This window comes from Sminthopsis crassicaudata, chromosome 4, assembly GCF_048593235.1.
Source record: "Sminthopsis crassicaudata isolate SCR6 chromosome 4, ASM4859323v1, whole genome shotgun sequence".
Classification (NCBI taxonomy): domain Eukaryota; kingdom Metazoa; phylum Chordata; class Mammalia; order Dasyuromorphia; family Dasyuridae; genus Sminthopsis; species Sminthopsis crassicaudata.
Window position 1 is genome coordinate 338,341,736 of NC_133620.1, and position 20,822 is coordinate 338,362,557.

At 39.3% G+C, this 20,822-nt stretch overlaps 2 protein-coding genes across 5 annotated transcripts; one reads left to right on the forward strand and one right to left on the reverse strand.

Moving 5' to 3' along the window:
• The first annotated feature begins 5,235 nt into the window (after window positions 1-5,235).
• On the forward strand, window positions 5,236-17,016 carry ICAM2 (intercellular adhesion molecule 2). Its single transcript, XM_074260830.1, has 4 exons — window positions 5,236-5,405; window positions 11,840-12,109; window positions 12,596-12,916; window positions 13,666-17,016. Exons 1-4 carry the CDS (start codon window positions 5,342-5,344, stop codon window positions 13,833-13,835), a joined length of 825 nt encoding a protein of 274 aa, XP_074116931.1. The 5' UTR covers window positions 5,236-5,341; the 3' UTR covers window positions 13,836-17,016.
• PRR29 (proline rich 29) lies at window positions 15,130-19,354 on the reverse strand. Of its 4 annotated transcripts, none has more exons than XM_074260832.1 (6): window positions 18,851-19,354; window positions 18,286-18,358; window positions 18,013-18,113; window positions 16,470-16,552; window positions 16,094-16,164; window positions 15,130-15,778 (listed from the first exon to the last, which is right to left on the reverse strand). In XM_074260832.1, exons 1-6 carry the CDS (start codon window positions 18,917-18,919, stop codon window positions 15,747-15,749), a joined length of 429 nt encoding a protein of 142 aa, XP_074116933.1. In that variant the 5' UTR covers window positions 18,920-19,354; the 3' UTR covers window positions 15,130-15,746. The 4 variants fall into 4 exon arrangements, with proteins under 4 accessions (XP_074116933.1, XP_074116932.1, XP_074116934.1 ...); XM_074260831.1 differs by having other exon boundaries at window positions 16,347-16,552; window positions 18,851-19,348; XM_074260833.1 differs by lacking the exon at window positions 18,286-18,358 and having other exon boundaries at window positions 16,347-16,552; window positions 18,851-19,345.
• Between the last annotated feature and the right edge of the window lie 1,468 nt (window positions 19,355-20,822).

Here is a 20,822-nt window from a genome sequence, read left to right on the forward strand (position 1 = left end):
ACCTGTGTTGCCTTTTGGAGGCATAAGGAAAGGCCTTTCACTGAGACAGAAAGGGAAACCCCCCCATGACCCAAAAGGACTAGCTCAGTGAATACTAGAGAAAGTTAACAAGGAAGGCAAGGAAAATGCAAATGAGAATACCCCAAAATTTTTGTTAATGATCTTTTTTTTTTTTTTTTTTTTCCTGAGGCTGGGGTTAAGTGACTTGCCCAGGGCCACACAGTTAGGAAGTGTTAAGTGTCTGAGACCATATTTGAACTCGGGTCCTCTTGAATTCAGGGCTGGTGCTCCATCCACTGCGCCACCTACCTGCCCCAGTTAATGATCTTTTTTAAAAAATTATTTTATTATAGCTTTTTATTTACAAGACATATGCATGGGTAATTTTTCAACATTGATCCTTGCAAAACCTTCTGTTCCAACTTTTCCCCTCCTCCCCACCTCCTCCCCTAGATAAAATATATGTTAAATCCAATATATGCATATATATTTATACAGTTATCTTGCCGTGTACAATGATCTTCTAGTTCTGCTCATTTCACTCAGCATCAGTTCATGTAAGTCTCTCCAAGCCTCTCTGTATTCCTCCTGCTGGTCATTTCTTACAGAGCAATAATATTCTATAACATGAATATACCATAACTTATTCAGCCATTCCCCAACTGATGGGCATCTATTCAGCCACAAACATTTTTGTACATGTAGGTCCCTTTCCCTCCTTTAAGATCTCTTTGGGATATAAGTCTAGTAGTATTTGTTAATGATCTTAAACTAGATCTACAATTTAAGGAAAATAAAAGTAAATTAACCCACTGCACTCAACAACTAAAGACTGATCTCTTGGTTTTTAAGGACTATAACCAAAGGCCACAAGGTAACTGAGAGATTTAGCAACTAGCACAAATACAAAGGAATAAAACTGATAGTCTGCTTTTGGGAAATATGTTTTTTGTCCTAAGTTGTGCACAAAACATGCTTAATTCTGCTGGGATAAAGGAATGAGAATGGGAGGAGGAATGAAGATGAGAATTGAAAACAGTCATCAAAGGTAAGAGCTTCTATTGAAGAAGCTTCTCCTATTACTACCCCCTAGAGTCTAGAGCATGATTTACTCTGCAGGAGAAATGGAGGCTAGGTAGGCTTTCACTACAAAGGAACTTGGGACTTTACAGAAGTTTAAACAGCAACAAGATGATTCATTGGGACAATGGTTGCTGAGGGCATGAGCCAAAGAAAGCCAATTTAGAAATTCTTTCTGTAGGCAGAGTCCATTCGAGGAGTTTATAAAAGAATGACTTTTGCAAACCTAGTTAAATAAGCTAGAGGCCCTGGGTAGGGATTGTCCTTTGTCCCTTCTAAACCATGGAGACTTGTGTGTACCGGTTTCCATAAAGAAAAGTTATGATTGTGACCAGTTCTCCCATTAGAGTATAGGGGAGGTTGAGTTTAGTAGATTGGATCTAAGCCCTGTGGCCTGCCACTTTATTTCAGCCTGAATTGGGGACAATTACATCCTGCCTTCTCGGGGGACCCTCATGTGAGTGGTGTGAGGCTTTAGCTATGGGTCTTTTCTGCCACATCATCATACTAACATGGGAAGACCAATTAGTGAAGTTTAACAAATACAGTTACCAGTGAAAATAAGCCCAGTGGGGATGTTGGAAAGAGATATGGCACCCACTTCCCTGTAAAGGAAGGGAGAGATTAAGCCTATTTTCACATCTCTGGATTTTCCACCTCCCATATCATCTTCAGACAGCTAGCATTTCTGAAGACTGGAATAACATCTTCATTATCATGTCTCTGACTATCGTGGTAGGGTGCACCTTCTCCTAGGAACTAGGCCCTCTCCAAATCAACACCATCCTAGGAAAGGGGAGGACTCTGGATTCTAGCTATTTCTGTGATCCATAATACTGGAAGAATTATCTTTTAAAGACAGATGACTCTTAACTGTACTCAAGGTTGTCTGTCTCTGATCTGTGCTTATTTCATCCCCTGACATGACTGGTTCTAGGCCCTTGTCTACTACTCCTCAGAAGTCTCCATACACCTTGAAGAAATAGTTCAGGTCCCTCTCAAATGGCAGATCTCCTTTCCTTTAAGAGTCACTTCCTAGAAAGGGCTGGAGGGATCATGGAGTAGAGAGGCTGAGAGGTGCCTTATTTGGGATTGGGGATAAAAAGAGAAATGTCTCACAACTGTTAATATGGAAATGTTTTACATGATTGCACATGGATGACCTATATCAAATTGTTTACCATCTCAGGGAGGGTAGAGGAGGGACAGAATTTGGAACTTAAAATTTTTTAAAATAAATATTGAAGATTTTTGTTTACATGTAATTGAGAAAAAGTAAAAAGAATATCATAGGAAAACCAGAAAAAAAGAAGAGAAAAACTCAGTCTTCAGTGGAGGAAAATTGCTGTTCTTGATAAAATCTACAGCTAGTTATTATATCACAAATTTGTTTTTAAAAAATATTTCTATAGCTATTTCAATACAATTGATTTCCTCTGTTAGATTATGTATTTTATTTTCTTCATTTAAAAATATCATTCTTTTAACCTCAATAGGGGAGTAGGACAGAGGGGAGAGAATTTTGAACTCAAACTTCAAAAAAACTATATATTTTTTGTTTTATATGTAAAAAACTATTTTTGTTATACATGTACATTCAATTTTTTTACACATTTCCTTTGAATCATGTTGAGAAAGAAAAATCAGAACAAAAGGGAAAACCCATAAGAGAAAAAAAAAACAACAGAAGAAAAAAGGGAAGAATGAACTTAGAATGTGTTGATTTACTTTCAGCCTCTATGGTGGAACTCAATTTTTTAAAATTACTGTTAAAATTGTTTTTATATGTAACAAGGGAAAATAAAATACTAAGTAACTTTTTTAAAAAATTGACTTGAAATCTCTTTAAGGATTCTAAGAGGACCTAGACCTTGTTTGATCATGTTTGATCAAAGTGTTATTGTTTCATTAAATGCTTTTAGCTTTGAATTTCTGAATTATTTGTTTTGCTTTACTGGAAGGGAACAACAGATTGGGTCTAATGAGCTGTGGATTTGAACAGATGCTGATCCCCAAAGTGACACAAATCTGGATGTAGCTTTTGGGACCTAGGTTAAGAAGGTCCATAGCCTGTTATATCAGTTCATGATCTCTTCATGGTCCTAGATTATAGCATATCCCTGTCCTCTCATATTTTATGATTCTTATCTATGTCAGCTCTCTACTCGCCATATAGGAAGCCATCCATTCTGGTTTGTTTCTCTGATTATTTATTAAAAGAGTGCAAGGTCTCTTGTCCTTCCTCTAGTTTTTTTCTTTTAAAACTTTAAAGCATCCATGATTTCATGCATGTAAGTAATTCCACTGAGGCAAATGAGAGTCATTTATACTTTACCTAGCACTATTTTTGTTCATGTCTTTCTATCAATTCTTCATAAAACAACTCCCCAAATGCAGGGACCTCCCTCTAAGTTTCCTAACATTCTGTGGATACCAGTCAGTCCCTAACTGACTCCTTTTTCTGATTTCCTATTTATAAAAAATATATATAATAATGAAAAAAATCAGTAATTCATCTTTATTTAAAGCTTTGTGATATACAAACTGCTTTCCTTTTATCATGGGGCATATAGATGACATAGTAGAGTATTGAGTCTAGAGTCAGGAGGACCTGAGTTCAAATCCAGCTTCAGACACTATTAGTTGTGTGACTCTGGGCAAATCCCTTAACCTCTTTCACCTTCAGTTTCCCCATCTATAAAATGGGAATACTAATAGCACCTAACTTCCATGATTATTATGAGGACCCTATAAGGTCAAATTGTAAATCACTCAGCCTCAATGCCTAGCATATAGTAAGCATTTATGTTAGCAATTATTATCATAGCCTCCATGTCCCAACATATACATACCCATGCTATCTCCTCCATTTCCTGATGTTTAAAAAGAGTTCAGCCCAATTTTTTGGTATAATAAAACTCAGGAATGTAAAAGAAAGAAGAGATCTTAGAAACCATTTTGTCCAGCTCCCTCATTATAAGAAGGAAGGGAGGCAGAAATAAGGAAAAATTATTAACCTCTTTTTACAAATACAAATACCAGTACAAGCAAAAAGACATCCTCTACCCTCAAGGAGTTTGCATTCGAATCAGAAAAGACAATGCACCAAAAACCAAACCAAAACAAAACAAAACAAAAAACTAAAAAATAGTGGAGAGGGTAGTGGGGGGAAGGGGGAAAGGGGTCAAATTTTAAAGCCCAGAGGAAGTCAGAAACAGGGTTTGGAGGAAAATGAGAGCAAGCCAGCCTCAGCCTCTCTACAAAGAGGGCATGTTATCAGTGCTAAAGAGGACTAAAATCTTTTATAATAAATAGGCATAGTCAAGCAAAACATACCCACACAATAGCCATGCCCCCAAATGTAAGCCTCTTTCTGTACCCTGTGTCCATCACTTCCTCCTTAGAAGATGTGTAACATGTTTCATCATAGGTTCCCAGGAGACATGGTTATTTCATCTATCAGAGTTCTGAAGCCTTTCCAAGCTGTTTTTCTTTATCTTGTTGTTGACCTTGGATAAAGAGTTCTGGTTCTTCTCACTTTGCTCACTTTGCGCTTATTTCCTCCAAAATGGTTTTTGGTGATTCCATTCCATTTAATTAATTAATTCATTTATCTATCCATCCATTCATTTGTTCACTTATGTTTCTCCTTGTCTCACCAACATTGGAAGTGCAAGAGCCACTTACAGGGTTTTTTTCCCCCACTATTGATCATGTCATGGAAGTTTTGAGATGGGCCAGTTCATCCATCACTCCTTAGACATCCTGGTGGTTCCCAATACTAGGAGTTTATTATTTTGGTGCTAGTCATAGCTCAGAACCCAATTGGTTTTAGCTAGCCCTACTGTAGCTAAGAACTCCTGAGTTCAACTGATATATCAGCCTCCAATTCCCTAGTAGCTTTCAAGTGATGAGAAACCTCCTTAAATTTCTGGGTGTTTTTTTCTTTCTTTGCATCCCCTCCCTACTTCATGATCAGGAAGTGAGCTTTATAACATTTTTTTCTACCAAAGTAGGCTTATCAGTTGTTGCTCTACTTCCTTTGGTTTCTTGTAGGTAGAAGAGTGAGGTAATATGTGTGGATTCCCTAGAAATGCTTAGACAATTGTAGGAAATTATGTCATCGGTGTCTAGAGCATGCTGGGTATTCTTGACTGCCAGGGACGCCTCCTAACCAAGCATCCAAACAAGATCTTTCCAAACTTGTTTCTCTTTCTTATTCCTGCCAAGCTCTCAGCTATCCCTCCACTAGTCTGTCCATATGAAAATGTTGCTTTTCAGTACCTGGGTTCTGATGGCTTTCTTCACCCTGCTCTCCTCTTCAGGTGAGGAAAATGGTGGAAAATTTCTATTGGCCACATCTGTAAGTACTGATTAAAAAAAAAGAAAGCAGCTGTCTGAGGGAGGGGCTAGCAAGACTTGGGTAGTAACATTTTGCTTAGCTCTTCTAGGCGTTCGTGGGAGATATCTGCCTGTCTTTTACTAGATTATGGAGCTTTTAACGTTCTTGGGATTAATGAAGATCAAAGAAATAATTTATCTGAATAGAAATGTTTTTAGAAGGCTGGAAGAATACCCCTGGGCAAAGTATGTCCTAGCCCCCAATTCCATTAACTCCGTGCTTCATTCCCCCCCCACCCCCTGAGGCTGGGGTTAAGTGACTTGCCCAGGGTCACACAGCTAGAAAGTGTTAAGTGTCTGAGACCAGATTTGAACTCGAGTCTTCTTGAATTCAGGGCTGGTGCTCTATCCACTGTGCCACCTAGCTGCCCCCTAACTTCCTGCTTCTTAAGTAAAGGCCCATCCTAGCCTGGTCCTTGAGGGGCTTTTGACTTTTTTTTTTTTTTTTTTTGGTGGGAACAAGAAATTCAGCTTTCAATGATTCTAATTCTGTGTAAGATAGAATGAGATATTTGTAAAATACTTGGTACAATGTCTGGCACCTAGTAAACATTTAATATTTTTCTATCCCTCCATCCATTGCTGTTTTGTTAAGTGTGGTCCACACATTATGACATCATGTCATGAATAGACAACATGAGGCTGGAGAATCTGGGAAAGCTCTGGAAGATGCCATAATGAGACTCAACCCCATGTTGAGTCTTGGGTCTCTTTCCCAGGAATTCAAAATCTGCCAGATTTCTACCAAAAAGCAACTGCCCTCTTTATCCTTATATTTACGATTTTCTCTGACCTAGACAACTCCCAAGTAATAGGAATGAATTTTCTTCCTTGTACTACAGTCAGAATAGTACTAAAACCTATTCCTTCTTGGGAAGAGAAAAAGAGGACAATAGGGAATGGGGGAGAGGTTCCTCGTAAGGAAAAATAGCTGCTGCCCTCCTCATAGGCCTGGGGATCTCAGCAGCTGTGAGGAAATCCTGGCCCTGGGAGGGATTAAGATAGCATGCTAAAAGCATAGATCAAGAAAAATATAGCGAGGCACAAAGTGAGTAGTTTCCCAGTCATGAAGGTTCGTAACCTCAAAGTCATCTTAGATTCTTCACTGTGTGGTAAGAGCAGCCACCTGTTTTATGGAGGCTGTGCTGGACTTTAAAGGGGCAGGGAACCTTTATGGATTCCTTTCCATGTGAAGCAAAGATAACGGTCTAATAGTTTGGAGGTTTAACTGAATTTCCTATTATCCAGTGGGAATGCCTGCCTTCCTGCCCTATGACTTGTAGAGTTGAACAGGAAAGCTGAGGGGACTAGCCTTTTAAATTTGAATTGATACCTTTTTATTCTTAGAAATTATCCTTAGGAACCTTTTTACCCTTTGTACCACTAAAGTTATTTTTATCTTATTTTGGGTCCATGATTTCCTCACTACATTCTAAATCTGAGTTGAATTATTGAACAGCCTGAGTAAGGTCTGATCCAGAATATTTGGTGAAGTCAATAGGGATTATTTTGCAAAGGCTTTGTGGTTAGAATTGTTGAAGAAGGATTGTGGAAGAAAGGGAATCTTGGGTGACTGGAGAGACAAATATAAGACTACAGATTCTGTAGCCACAACACTGTTTGGAATATGTAGGGATCCATCTCAATGAGAAAAAGAAAGCTCCCCTTTACCTTGTAGATTTAATGGTGTGCATACTTACGGAGTTTGATAGGGAAAGTAAAAATGTGGCAAAATCAAATATTCCTTGGTTCTTGTTTGCTTTGGAAAAACTGGACTGTTGACATTTTTTTTAAAAATGAAGATAAATGGTTTGTTTGGGGGATTTTTTGTGTATTGGGTAGAGTTAGAGAGGAATTAGTTTTTGATTCTTAAAAACTATGTCTTGAAGGCAGAAAAATGACTTAGTTGGAAAAGGCAATGCTTAGGGAAACTGACAGGCTTACAGATGGAAATAAGTTCTCTGACTCAGAGGTTTCTTTGGAGAATGTATTAAACCATGCCAAAACTAAGAATTTAAAGGAAAAGGCTAGGAGTGGGAACAAGAAGGCTTGGTTAACTGGAACATTACTCTCTCTGGGGACATTACCTCTATGGGAATAACTTCCTTTATGATTGAATGAGAAGGTGGGTAGTTGCAAGAAAAAATTTAAACAACAAGATTAGAACATTTTAAAAATGGCTCAGAAGAGGATGGTCTAATTGAGGACAGCTTAGAGTTTTTGTCAGTTTCAGAGTTCACTTTACTGGAAGAACTTAGAGAAGATTTGCTATTATAAAATTTGTTGTTCAGTTGTGCCCAATTCTTTGTGACTCCATTTGGGGTTTTCTTGGCAAAGATATTGGAATGGTTTGCTATTTCATTCTCCAACTCATTTTACAAATGAGGAAGCAGAGGTGAACAGGGTGAGTGACCTGCCCAGGGTCACACAATGTCTCAGACGAGATTTGAATTCAAGGATGAATGTTCCTAATTTCAGGCCCAGCATTCTTACCACTTAGCTTGTCCATTGTGAAGTTAGCAAAATAAGTCCCAGAGAGAATTGTTTTTTGATAGCTGAAATAGGGAGCAGTTCATACTTATGTTCACAAAGTTGAATCCCTGCTACAATTCTCTTATGAGTGATTTTTAAAAATATATGTTAGACTGTATGCCCTCTCTCTACAGTCCCCTATTCTGGATGACCAGCCTACTTTAGGTACAACTAGAGTCTGACTTTTGAGTTACATGAGTAGGATCCTTATGGCTTTTCCCTACTAGACCACCATATAGATCAGGGCAAATAAATTGGTAGTTTGATCAAATGTGTATACAAATAGATGTGCTGGAGATGGGAGAAGGCCTAGTATCTACTACCATCTTAGATGGGGAGAGGGTGGTGATACTATTTCCTATAAGGAGATTCCTATATGGTTTTGAAACACAAGGTAGACAAGAAGTCAACAAGTTTTTGTTAAGTGCCAGGTACTGTATTAAACTCAAAGCACTCTATTCACTGTACTACCTCATCTATCTCTAGAAAGTGATGGTATCCAATTGAGATATTACATGGCTTCTGCTTAACAGAATAAATAGATGGAGGCTCTCAAGAAAAGAGGAAAGGAGAGAAGAGAGAGAGATAGATTCTCAATCTGGACAAAGGAGTCATAATGCTATATAGTAGTGAGTGCAAGACTATGTGATCTTTTGAACTAAGAGCAGAACAACTAACTTTACTCAACAATGTTCTTGAGGCCAAAGAGCCTGCCTTTAAAATATCACTGATTTTTTAAATAGTTTTTTTTTTAATTTTCAAAATATATGTATAATTTTTCAACATTGATCTTTACAAAGCCTTGTGTTCCCATCCCCCCATGGCAAATAATCCAATATATGTTAAACATGTTAAAATATATGTTAAGTCCAATATATATGTATATATATATATATGTATATATATATATATGTATATATATATATATATATATATATATATATATAATTATCTTGCTGCACAAGAAAAATCAGATAAAAAAGCAAATAAAAATGAGAAAGAAAATAAAATGTAAGCAACCAACAACAAAAAGAGTGAAAATGCTATATTGTGAACCACACTCAGTTCCCACAGTCCTCTCTGGGTATAGATGGTTCTCTTCATCACAAAATCATCAATCATCTCATTGTTGAAAAGAGCCACGTCCATCAGAATTGATCATCGTATAATCTTCTTGATGCTGTTGTACAATGAAGATCACTGAATTTTATCATAGAAATTCAATAGATTTTTAAAGTTCATTGTCACTATTAATCCTAACAGAATTTTATGCAAATGTTTTTCAGTTTTAATGAAAATTGATAATTTTATCATTTAATATTTCTATTAGTTGAGAACTTTTATATCCTTCCCTGCTCCTCCAACTTATATCTTTTTAGATCATAAATGCATTTGGAGTTGATTATATGTTTTGAGATGCTAGTCTGAATCTAATTTCTGCCAGACTGTTTTCCACTTTTCCCAACAGTTTTTGTCAAGTAGTAAATCTTTCGTCCTAAGAAATAAATCATTTAGGAAAAAAGTCTTTAAAGTAACCTTTTGGTCATTTGACATGGCACTGAATAAGTAAATTAATTTAGGTGAAGTCACTTTAATTATGTTGACATAATCCAACTGTGAGCAATTAATATATTCAATTATTATCAATATTCAATAATAGATTTTCAATCTGTATTTCTCTAAAGATGATTTTGTAGTTGTATTTAGGTAATTTTGAGTGTGTCTTGGTGTGTACCATATATATGTTTTTTCCTATAGTTATTTTGAATGAAATTTCTCTTTCTAGCTCTTCTTGCTGGATTTTTGTTGGTAATATACAAAAAGACATTTTTATGGGTGTACTTTATATATTGCTACTTTATTGAAGTTATTGTTGCAATTACATTTTTTTTTTAATTTTTATTTTTTCTGAGGCTGGGGTTAAGTGACTTGCCCAGGATCAAACAGCTAGGAAGTGTTAAGTGTCTGAAACCAGATTTGAACTCGTATCCCCCTGAATTCGGGGCTGGTGCTCTATCCACTGCGACACCTAGCTGCCCCCTGCAATTACATTTTAATTGAATCTTCAGGGTACTCTAAGTAGCCCATCATCTCCTTTACCAAAAACAATAATTTTGGTTTTCCTATGCCCATTTTTTCAGATTTTTTTCTTGTTTTAGTGCCATAGAAGAGATTTCTAGAACTATATCAAATTGTAATTGGTGGTATATCCTTATTTTATGTCTGGTTTTATTAGAAAGGACTTTAACATTTTCTAATTATATGAAAGATGTAAATATTTATTGTATTAAGGAAAGGTCTACTTGTTTTTATTCTTCATGTGTCCAAGGCCAGATTTGAACTCAAGATTTCCTGAGTTTAGAGTGGTGCTCTATCTACTGCACCAACTAGCTGCCCCACTTCATAATAGTTTTTAAAGCAGAAATGCCCATTGTATTTTGTCAAATTTTTTTCTTCATTAATATAAGTGCATGGTTTTTATTATCAATATAGTTCATTATGATTTCCCTAATATTAATGTTGTATTTCTGGTATAAATTCAAACTAGTCATAGTATTTTAAAAATTATATCAGACTCTCTCTGGTAATACTTTTCATCGATATTCATTTAGGAACATTGGTCTGTAGTTCCTATCCCCATTCTGATTGTCTCTACCTGCTTTGATTATCTAAACTGTGTATCATAAAAAGAGGTTGGTAAGATATCTTTTGTATTGGGTCATTTTTTTTAATGATAGCATATACTTATTTTGAGGTTTTTTCTTAATTCATCTATGGATCATTCAATAGTTTTTTTTTTGGATATTGACATTAAATTATTTCTTGTACTGTTAGTTTGAATATTTTGCATTTGTATAAATACATTTCCATTTAACATTTTTGTTGGCACACAAAAATTTTTTTTCTTTTGTAAATTCTTTTTTCACTTGTTAGTAAATTAGTTCTCTTTTCCCTTAAAAAAAAAAAAAAACCTAAATTAACTAAGACCTCATCAATTTTCTAAGTTTTTTTTTTCCCCAAGAAACCAATTCCTAATTTTATCATTTCAGTAGTTCTTGCTATTTTATGGTTAATTTTCAAAATTTCTATTTTCATGAGTTTTGCTAAATTTTTTTTTGTTTTTTTTCTTAATAGCAGTTGTCATTCTTTTATTTGTTCTCTTTTATTGATGAAATCTTAAAGATATTTTTTCCTTCAGGACTGCTTTGACTACTTTCCAACAAATTTAGTATTTTGTCTTGTCATTTTGAAAAGTTATCCATTATTTTTAATTTGTTGTTTAATCTACCAATTCTTTAGGATTAATTTCCATTTAGGTTTGACTTTTTTTTCCAAAGACCTTACTAATGATAATTTTATTGCAACTGGTCAATAAAGGTATCTAATATTTCTGCTTTTCTGTGCTTATGAAGCTTGAATATTCTTAAAAGTGTAACACAGGTAATATCTATATATCTTATTCTATTCAGTAGTTGTCAGGAATCAATGATTTTTAATTTTTCAAAAGGTATTATCTTTATAGTTTCTTTCCTTTTTCATATTTATTTAGAATTGTCTAGTTCTAAAGGGGATATATTAAGGCCATAGTCTTGATGTCTATTTCGCTAGTTCCATCAACCTTTTTTTAAGTACTTAAGATGTCCTGTCTCTATAATCACGTCTATTTTTATTGTGGCTTTGTCTGAGTTCATGAAGGCTACTCCTGATTTTTTTCATTTTATCTGAAGTATTATAAATTCTACCAGAGCTTATCATTTTAGCTCTGTGTGACTCCAGGTCTTAAATAAACCATATATTGTTGAATTTCTTTTTTTAATTCTTGCAGTAGCAGGAGAGGAACTATTTGAGGTGAGTGTGTGGCCAGAGTGGCCTGTGGTTGAGGCTGGCAAGGCCCTGTGGATCAACTGTAGCACCAATTGTACGTACCCTACTAAAGGAGGCATTGAGACCCGTAACATAAATACGACCATGCAGCAAGAAGAGACTCACTGGAAAGTGTTTCATTTATCAAATATCTCCCAGAATACCAACATTTTTTGTTACTTCATATGCTCGAATACCCAAAAGAAGAAGTCTGTCAACATCATCGTATACCGTGAGTGGACAAGATTTGGCCCCTTCCATAATCTCAGCCCACCTGGGTTGGCTTCCCTTTCCATATTCCCTGTTGACAAATGCAGTCTGAAACAAGTAAATATTAAATGTGGGTAGTTGGGTAGGGGTGGGGAAAATGGGATAGAGAACAAACTGGATCTTTTCAGTTGGTTATTTCTAAAGCTTGTCTAAATGTGTAATTGTCCAAATTGATGCAATCCATTTGAGACTTCAAGGCTCAAACCATTTCTAAGACAGTAAAACTAAACAATAAAACTCTTCACCTTGAACAATGTTTTGCTTCTTTATGCCACTGAATGAACCAATAGTCCAACTCCTTTCATACAAGTGAAGCCAAGAGCTACCCATTTCATACAAGCTGGTGAAGAGTGGTACTAATAGGGACTCCCACGTGACTCTTGGAGGCTGGCAGTCCCTTGTCTAGGTCTTTCACTCATAAGTCTTTTACTTTTTTTTGTTCCCTAAGGGCCACCATTGCAGGTGACATTGAGCCTGCAGCCTGCTTGGGTGATTGTGGGTGAGAATTTCACCTTGACATGCCATGTGCCTAATGTGGTCCCGCTGGAGAACCTCACTCTCACTCTGCTCCAGGGCACAGAAAAACTACATCGCCAGACCTTTGTGACCGTGTCTAAGGCTTTGCAGGATGCCTGGCTCACTTTCAACGTCACTGCTAGAAGGGAAGATAGTAGGAGTAACTTCTCTTGCCATGCAGAACTGGATCTCAGGCCACATAGCGAGCAGTTATTCTCTGCCAGTTCAGAGCCCAAGATGCTTGAGATATTTGGTGCGTCAGGCAAGGCCCTGGGGGAAACTGGTTTGGGGTCTGTTTTTCCTTCTTTCTTCTTTGGAGCTTTAGGAGAAGCACTCTAACCTCTGCTCTAAGCTTTTGCCAAGAAGCTGCTCTTTGATGATGCTGGGCGTTAATCCCCTGTGATTCTCTCAATCCTGCTCATAGGCTTCTCATTTTTTTCAACATCCTTCCCACTCCCTCCTCCCCCATACAAGTCCCATGATCTCTAGCTCAGCTCCCACTTTGTCCTAGGAGCTTAGAGACCAAAGACTGTGAGCAGCTGGAGGTGAGAGTCTTACAGATCCCCAATCAGGGAGGTCTGTTCCACCTTTCTTTGGGAAGCTAAGAACCAAGCTGCTTCCACCCTAGGAGCAGTAAATGCAGCCTAAGTCAACTTCACCATGCAGGCTTCAGGCTCCTCTGGTGAGAACCTGCAAGCCTGACCCTTTGATATGATGCTCAGGACTAGAATGATTTTCAGACTACAAACTACATCAGTCGAGATTCTTTGTTTTCTCTGTGTCTTTTCATAGAACTTTGTACCTAACAGGTTTTCAGATGCTTGCTGGTAACTAGAACAAAGTGCTAAAGCTTCATTCACCAGTTGAGCAAAATTCAAGCCCCACTATGAGCCAATCTTTGGTGTCCTAGAAAATCAGCACCCTCCAGGACCCACAGCTCTGCTCAGTCCAAGCTGAACTGGGAGGGGATGGTGCTCTCACACTGCCCCTTTCCCTTTCCAGAACCCTCCTGGGACAATCAGATGCTCATCATTATCATCATTACAATTCTTCTGCTGCTGGTTTTTGTGATCTCAGTCTGCCTGTGTTTTGCTTATGGGCAACACTGGCGTCAACACCGAACAGGAGGATACGGGGTACTGGCTGCCTGGAGAAACTACAGAATCAGATGATCATGATCCAGAATGATGACAAGGACCAGAGGGTTGGGGATGCCTTTGTTGTCATAGGTCATCTATAACCTCTACATTAATTAGAAATTAGTGAGTACTGAGAAACAAAAGAGTGTGTGTGTGTGTGTGTGTGTGTGTGTGTGTGTGTGTGTGTGTATGTGAGAGAGAGACAGAGACAGAGACAGAAATAGAGACGGATGCAGAGGAGACAGACAGACAGAGACAGAGAAACAGACAGAGAAAAAGAAATGGAGAAACAGAGATGGAAAGAGACACACACACAGGGAGTGAGAGAAATGGGAAGACAGAGACAGAGACAGAGACACACATACACACATACAAAGAGAGAAAGTGTGTGTGTGTGTGTGTGTGTGTGTGTGTGTGTGTATGTGTGAAAGAGAGAGAGAGAAAGAGAGAGAGAGAGAGAGAGAGAGAGAGAGAGAGAGAGAGAGAGAGAGAGAGAGAGAGAGAGAGAGAATTGTCCTTTCCCAGAAAGCCTTGGGAAAAGACATTCTGTTGGCCTTAATCCAAACTTCTGCTTTTGCCTTGGCTTAATTGTTTCCTTTAGAGATCAAAATCTATGCACAGGACAAGGAAACACTTGTTGGATTTAATTATCTTCTCCTTAGCTGCCCAAACCTGAATTTCCTAGCACCCCCCCCACCTCCTTAATTTTCCCCCTCCACAAGTGCACCCTCAGGACCACCAGCCTTCTTCAGGCCACATTGTCCTTGTTGATTTTTGGGGGGCTGATGGAATAAAGGAAGGCAGAGGGAAGAGTCTGGCATCAGCAAAAGTCAAGATGAAGATGCCCTTGAAGTGACAGGTGAGCCAGCACCACTGTATCTGTGGATGACCCCACTTTGTTAACCTTAATCTCATTCCTTGCTCCATCTCCCTTCATTAGGGGTCAGAGAAATGTTCTCAGCAGAAATCTTGCTGCCACAAGGGCTGGCTGCAGCAATTCCCTCTGGGATTTGATCTTACCCCCTGATTTCCTGAGATGGGCCTTGAAAATTAGGATGAAGGACGGGGAGGGTAACATTCCAGGATTTCTACCATTCTCACTCCTAAATCTTTTAATGCCTCTTCCCTGGCTCTCTGTGACCCATGCTGCTTTTTTCCAAAGTTGCTCTTGAGACCTGGTCAATGTGAGTCAATATGATAAAAAGGCACCCCTTCTATTCCATATCCCATGCTAAGTCAGTCCCACTTCTTTCCCCAATATTCTCCCAAAGTTGGAGACAATATGAGACAGAGAAATGAAAAGTATTCAATTAATAGTCAGAGGATCTTAGTTCAGGTGATCTATTTATTTCCTGTGTAGCCTTGGACAAGCCAGGTCTCCCTTCTGAACCTCAGTTTCTTCTGAAAAGTGCAAGGATTAGACTAGATAATCTCAGCAATCCTTCCCACATCTAACTACTAGAGTGCAAAAGGAGAACTGCCTAGGGAAAGGCAGTGGTCAAACCAACCAGTGTATGTGGGATGAGAAATAGAAGCTAATACTGCACAGGAGATATATGAAGTTGGAGAAGTGGAGAGAAGATGGGAGCTGTAACATGGCAGAGAGAAATAGAGGGGGGAGAAGAGGGGACCCTGTTCCCAGGGTCTTTATTTCCATCTTAACTCCCTAAAACATTGAATCTTAGCACTGACCCTCCTCCAGTAGGGAGGTTCCATATGGAAAAGCATTAAGTACTTTGGGTGAGACTTTGAAACTAGGAAGTCTAAGGCTTGCAGAGGACATTACAAAAACAAACAGGAGGCACAGCGCTAGGGAAAAAGCAGAGGAGGGTAGGTCTCTCGGTCCCACAAGCTGCTTTGTCTTTAGTTGCCCAAGATGGTAGGTTGTAGAACATGTGAGTCTCCTATCAAGTAGCCAGAGAAGCCAGTCCACCGAGGGTAGTGTCACAATTGTCCCTCTGCCACGTCATAGTAGTCTAAGGAGAAAGTAACCATCTTGGTAAGGGAAAAAGAAAAGAGAAAAATTTACAGCTGGATCGTGGGTTAAGAAGGGGACCTACATGGACAACCAGCTAGAAAGAGTGACAGGGGGAACATATGAATAGAATGGAAATTACCTTTCAGCTTGCAGTCCATCTTACCAAATCAATAGACACCACATTGAAGACTGTTTGATGGACTACAAATACTTCCCCTAAAGCTTAAAGTCAGGCCTTGGCTCCTCCAGTTCTGATTCTTTCCAATCTTGCTACATGGGTAGGGTTGAAAAATGAGTTGGGGTAGAGCCCTACCTGAGGCAGGTGGTACATCAGCACCCACTGTCCCTGTGGCACTAGGAGGTGGGGGTGGGGGCACTCCTCTCCTGGATCAAGTGAGAGAAAAAGATAAAGAATGGTCAGGGAGTGGTGGATGTCTCTCACATTAAGTCTCACAATCTGTTCTTAACAATCTCTACCCCCAACAACCTTTCCAAACCCCAGTCTTTAGCAAAGAACCTTTTCCATCTCCCTTTCCCTCAAACTTCAATCATATGTACTACACAACCTGGCAGATGGGATGAGCTGTGAGTCTCGAGGGAGAATCCTACTCTCTGAGACATCCGGGAACCATGACTGATGTGGGTTTGGCACTGGATAGGGAAGTAGGGGGACTGGGGCTGGGGCTGACCAAGGAAGGTAATGGTGGTGATACACTAGTGTCTCCTCTTCTTCCTCCTCCCCTTCTTCATCCTGCAGGCTCAACATGTTGACCTAAGGAGAGAAGGAAGAAGGAATGTTCAATAAGACTTGTAGCAAGCAAAGATCTCCTTTCCTTTTCTTTCCAATTCCTCTTTTCCTCTCGTAGAGCCTAAAGTTCCAATCATTAGCCTCCAGTCCAGTACCTTTTGTTTAGACCCTACTTTTACCCAAATCATGTTCTCTAGTGAAGTTCTATCTAAATCAATGCAACCTCCTCCAACAACAGAGAAAAATAAGGAACAAACCTTGTGGGTAGAGAATACTTCCTTTCCCTCTTTTCTCTCCCTTTTTCAGGGAAGAATGGTCAAGGAATGGTTTGAATCCCTAGACTAATGATTTGATTGCTCACTTCTTTCAGTAAAAATGTTTGAAGTATGTATCCCCAATGTGTATATATTTATTATGTATAAATGATATGTACTAATTATGTACATAATACAATTTACCCCCCCAAATGAAATAAAGATGAGACATTATTTGATACTGTAGTCAATAGGGAACCACTAGAGTTTATTGATAAGGGAATGGTATGGTCAGATCCTTACTGTAAGAACATCTCTATGGGGACTGTGTGGAGGATGGATTGGAGAGAAGCAGCTTGAGCCATAGAGACCTATTACTAAGCTATTGGAATCATATAGGTGAAAAGTGATGAGCACCTGATGAAGAACTGATGAACTAGGATGGTGGCTCTGTGAGTGGAGAAAAGGAGCTGGATTTGAGAGATGTTGTGGAGATAAGAATTGCTTAGCTATGTGTGGGGAGAGTGAGGAATCAAGGATGACATTATGGTTCTGACCTGAGTGATGGAAGAATGACAGTGTGTTTTCAAAAGCAATAAAATTAGTGTGGAAGAAAGTTGAATTTGTGGTTAAATAAAATGTAATGAAATCTTTGACTTGTCCCAACACATCTATGGCTTGCTCATCCTGGGAAACTCATTCTATCCCATCCACTGTTTTGGGGAACAGAACCCATCTGCTATAGTTTCTGAGGTGATCTGATGGGGAAGGGCAAGTTGCTCCAGATAGAGAGGGATAGCTGTTACTGCACTTGGTGAGGTTTACTTATAACTGTTCTGAGGATACAATACTTGGTTTAGAAGAGGTAGTCTAGGAATAGTTAATGGAGAGATCGAGTATGTAAGTGTTGGAAGATAAGGATAGGTGTAGTTATGTTAGAGACAAGTAAGGTAAATACTAGCTATTCATATTACTACCCCCTGATTAGTTGATCATATAGCCCTTGAGGTCCTACCATAATGTCATTGGGAAATATTAGAACCTAGAAGACTCTAGCATCTACTTTGGAGACCATTGCCCTAGCTACTGCTGAGTGAGTAGGTATTCTGGGGGCCTGATAGTGTAAGTTGGGGGTGACCCTCTAAGTTATCTCTCCTCACAGTTCTATCACAAGGATCCTTGATACAAAAACACTTGAGGGTGCACCATACCCTGGCAGAGTCAACAAACCTGGGAAGTCAGGAGCTTGGAATCAAGGGCACTCATTGTCAGGCGACTCATGAGCAGCTGGTGCATTTGAATGTTCTGTAGCATCATCAGTGACAGTAGGTCTAGTTAAGGAAATTAATTAGAAGGGGGTGACCAATAATTCTAGTTCCAGTGAGGTCCTGACAGCCTTCCTTGGGCAGATTAAAAGTCAGTAACTAGAGACAGGGAGCTGATTAGGAGAGCAGAAGGAGCTGCTGAAAAATGGGAGAGCTGAGCAAGATCTGAAAATCTCACCTTCCTTTATGTGTCCTGGCTGATGAGGAGGTACCCAGACCCGTGGGAGAGACTGCAGGATAGTTACTGAAGGCTGAAGGATTGGGACACAAGTTCAGACCAGGCTAGGCTAAGATGGGGATGAGACCTGTAATACTTGTACTCCTATGTCGTCACCTTCTTTCCCAGTATGAGAACAAGATTACGTACTTAACATCCTTGGCTGTGTGTGAGATGGATCATTCTTTCCATCCTGATCAAAGCCACATTCCCCACCCTCTCGAACATATTTCTGCCTTGTCTCTCCATTAGGCAGCATGACATAGAGCCCTGGAGTCTAATATGTCATCCTGGACAAGTCACTTAGGCAGCTCTCTGAGACTACGAGTTTCAGAAAGACTTCGAAACCCGAGGATCTCTCTACCACTGAAATCACAATCCAGCCTCTATCCCCTTCCTTCTACATCCCAAATTCTTTCCCCATAATCTGGTCCAGTTTTTTTTTTTTTCTCCGCTCCCTCCTCCTCCCCCACTTTCGCTCCCTTCCTGACCTGTGATTCACATCCACCCCAGACCCCTTTCTCACCGCTGAGGGCAGGAGTTGAGCCACTCGAGCACTAGCGCCATTAGAGCTCCAGCCATCTCTCCCGGCCATGGCGAGACCTCTAAGAGGCAGCGGTTGCCATGACGACGTAGTCTTATACAACCGAAAGTCTAGGGGACCTAAAGGGCGGGATCTAAGGACTAGGGAGTCCTGTTGAGTGGCGCTAGCCAGGAGCCCAGGCAGGCCGATGAAGGGGAGAGGCGAAACTCATGGAGATGAGGGGACCAATCAAAGAGGAAAAGGGTGGAGCTCTAAGAAAATGGAAGGCGGGGCAATGAGGGATTAGGATGGGTCGAGGGGGGAAACCAATCAATGAAAGGGAAGGGTGAGGCAATAATTTTTCCAGTAATGAAGAAAAAGGTAAAGCTCCTGGGGAGGGCAGAAGAGAACTAAGTAAGATCAACTACTAAGAGAAATGGGGAGGGAGAGGGAGGAGAGGAGGGAGAGAGGGAAGGAAGGAAACTGGCTAATGAAGGAAAAGAATAAGGAGGAGGGGACCAATGAGGGGTGGGGGCGGGGCATAGGGAGGAGCCGTGTTTCCGGAAGAGCCCGTTAGTAGCTGCAGAAGATCCAGACATTTCAGTCTGTTAAAAAACATTTGTGAAGCATCTACTGTGTGTCAGACCATGTGCAAAGCCCCTGGGGATACAAAAAGAGGCAGAAGATCTCAGAAAAAGTCCACATGGACTACGGACCAATGACCGCCTCTCCCAGAGCCCCTTTCTGCAATCCAGCGGTCTTGCTTTCGAGGTCCTGCTTTCTTGAGCTTCATATCCCAGTCTACACTTTGGTCCTTTATTCCTGGGAAGCTCCCATCCTGGTCAAAGCAAACTTCAGTTTCATGTCAGCAGATTTAAGAGCAAGAATTAAGAATGAATTCTTTTCAATTCCACTTCCTCCGTGGAGGTCTGTGCTTCCACGAACATTTTCACCTAAAAGTCACACCTGTTCCCCAAACTCAGCGAGAATTAAACTCGTTATTCTTCCTAGCCCTTCCTACGGACTTAAATTTTTCTGTTAATTGGCAGCCAATTTTATTGAAACAACTGTCATGTTTTACTCCTATCTGTTCCTTTTACTCTCATCATCCACCCTCCATCCAACATTGATAGTTGATGGATCTGTGATATTATGGATGTAAGTACTCCCTCCGGTGGTACAGATCGCAACCCCAATCATTCTCATCATCTTTTCCATATGTTCCGATAAATCTTCCAAATATGCTGGGGACTTTTTCTGGATCTTCTGATCTTCATGGATACTAATAACCATTGATCAGCCTTCCCTCTCACCACATAATTAGCCCACTTTTTTTTTCCTGACATACATCTTAATACTATCTTTTACACTATTTCACTTGTACAATTCTTTCTCAGTAATCCATTACAACCTACTCACATCCAGCACGTTCATCTTCATTTCACCGACCTTCAACTTTTAACTGTAGTTTTATATGACTCATGACATCATCATTTGGAAGAAGTCAATTGTAAAGACTATTGATTGACCTTTGTTTCGGAGAGAAGCTTGGGAGTAACTAAAAGCACCTTAAAATTTCCTAAAAGTACTTCATTTTGCTGATTGTCCAAGCCTAGTGTGTATCCAACATATATTAATCAACTTTCAACAAGCATTTATTAAATGTTTCCTATATCCCAGGCACTGTAGATAGAAACAATGAAACAATACCTATTTGAAATGAGTTTAAATTGTAACGAAGGAGACAACTAGGTACATATATACAGAATAAATACAAAGAAAACAAATACCAATAAATACAAATGAGTTTAATTTTTTTATTTTAAATTTTATAATTATAACTTTTTTTGACAGTACATATGCATAGGAAATTTTTTTTTACACCATTATCCCTTGTACTCCCTTCTATTCTGAATTTCCCCCCTCCTTCCCTCCACCCCCTCCCCTAGATGGCAGGCATTCCCATACATATTAA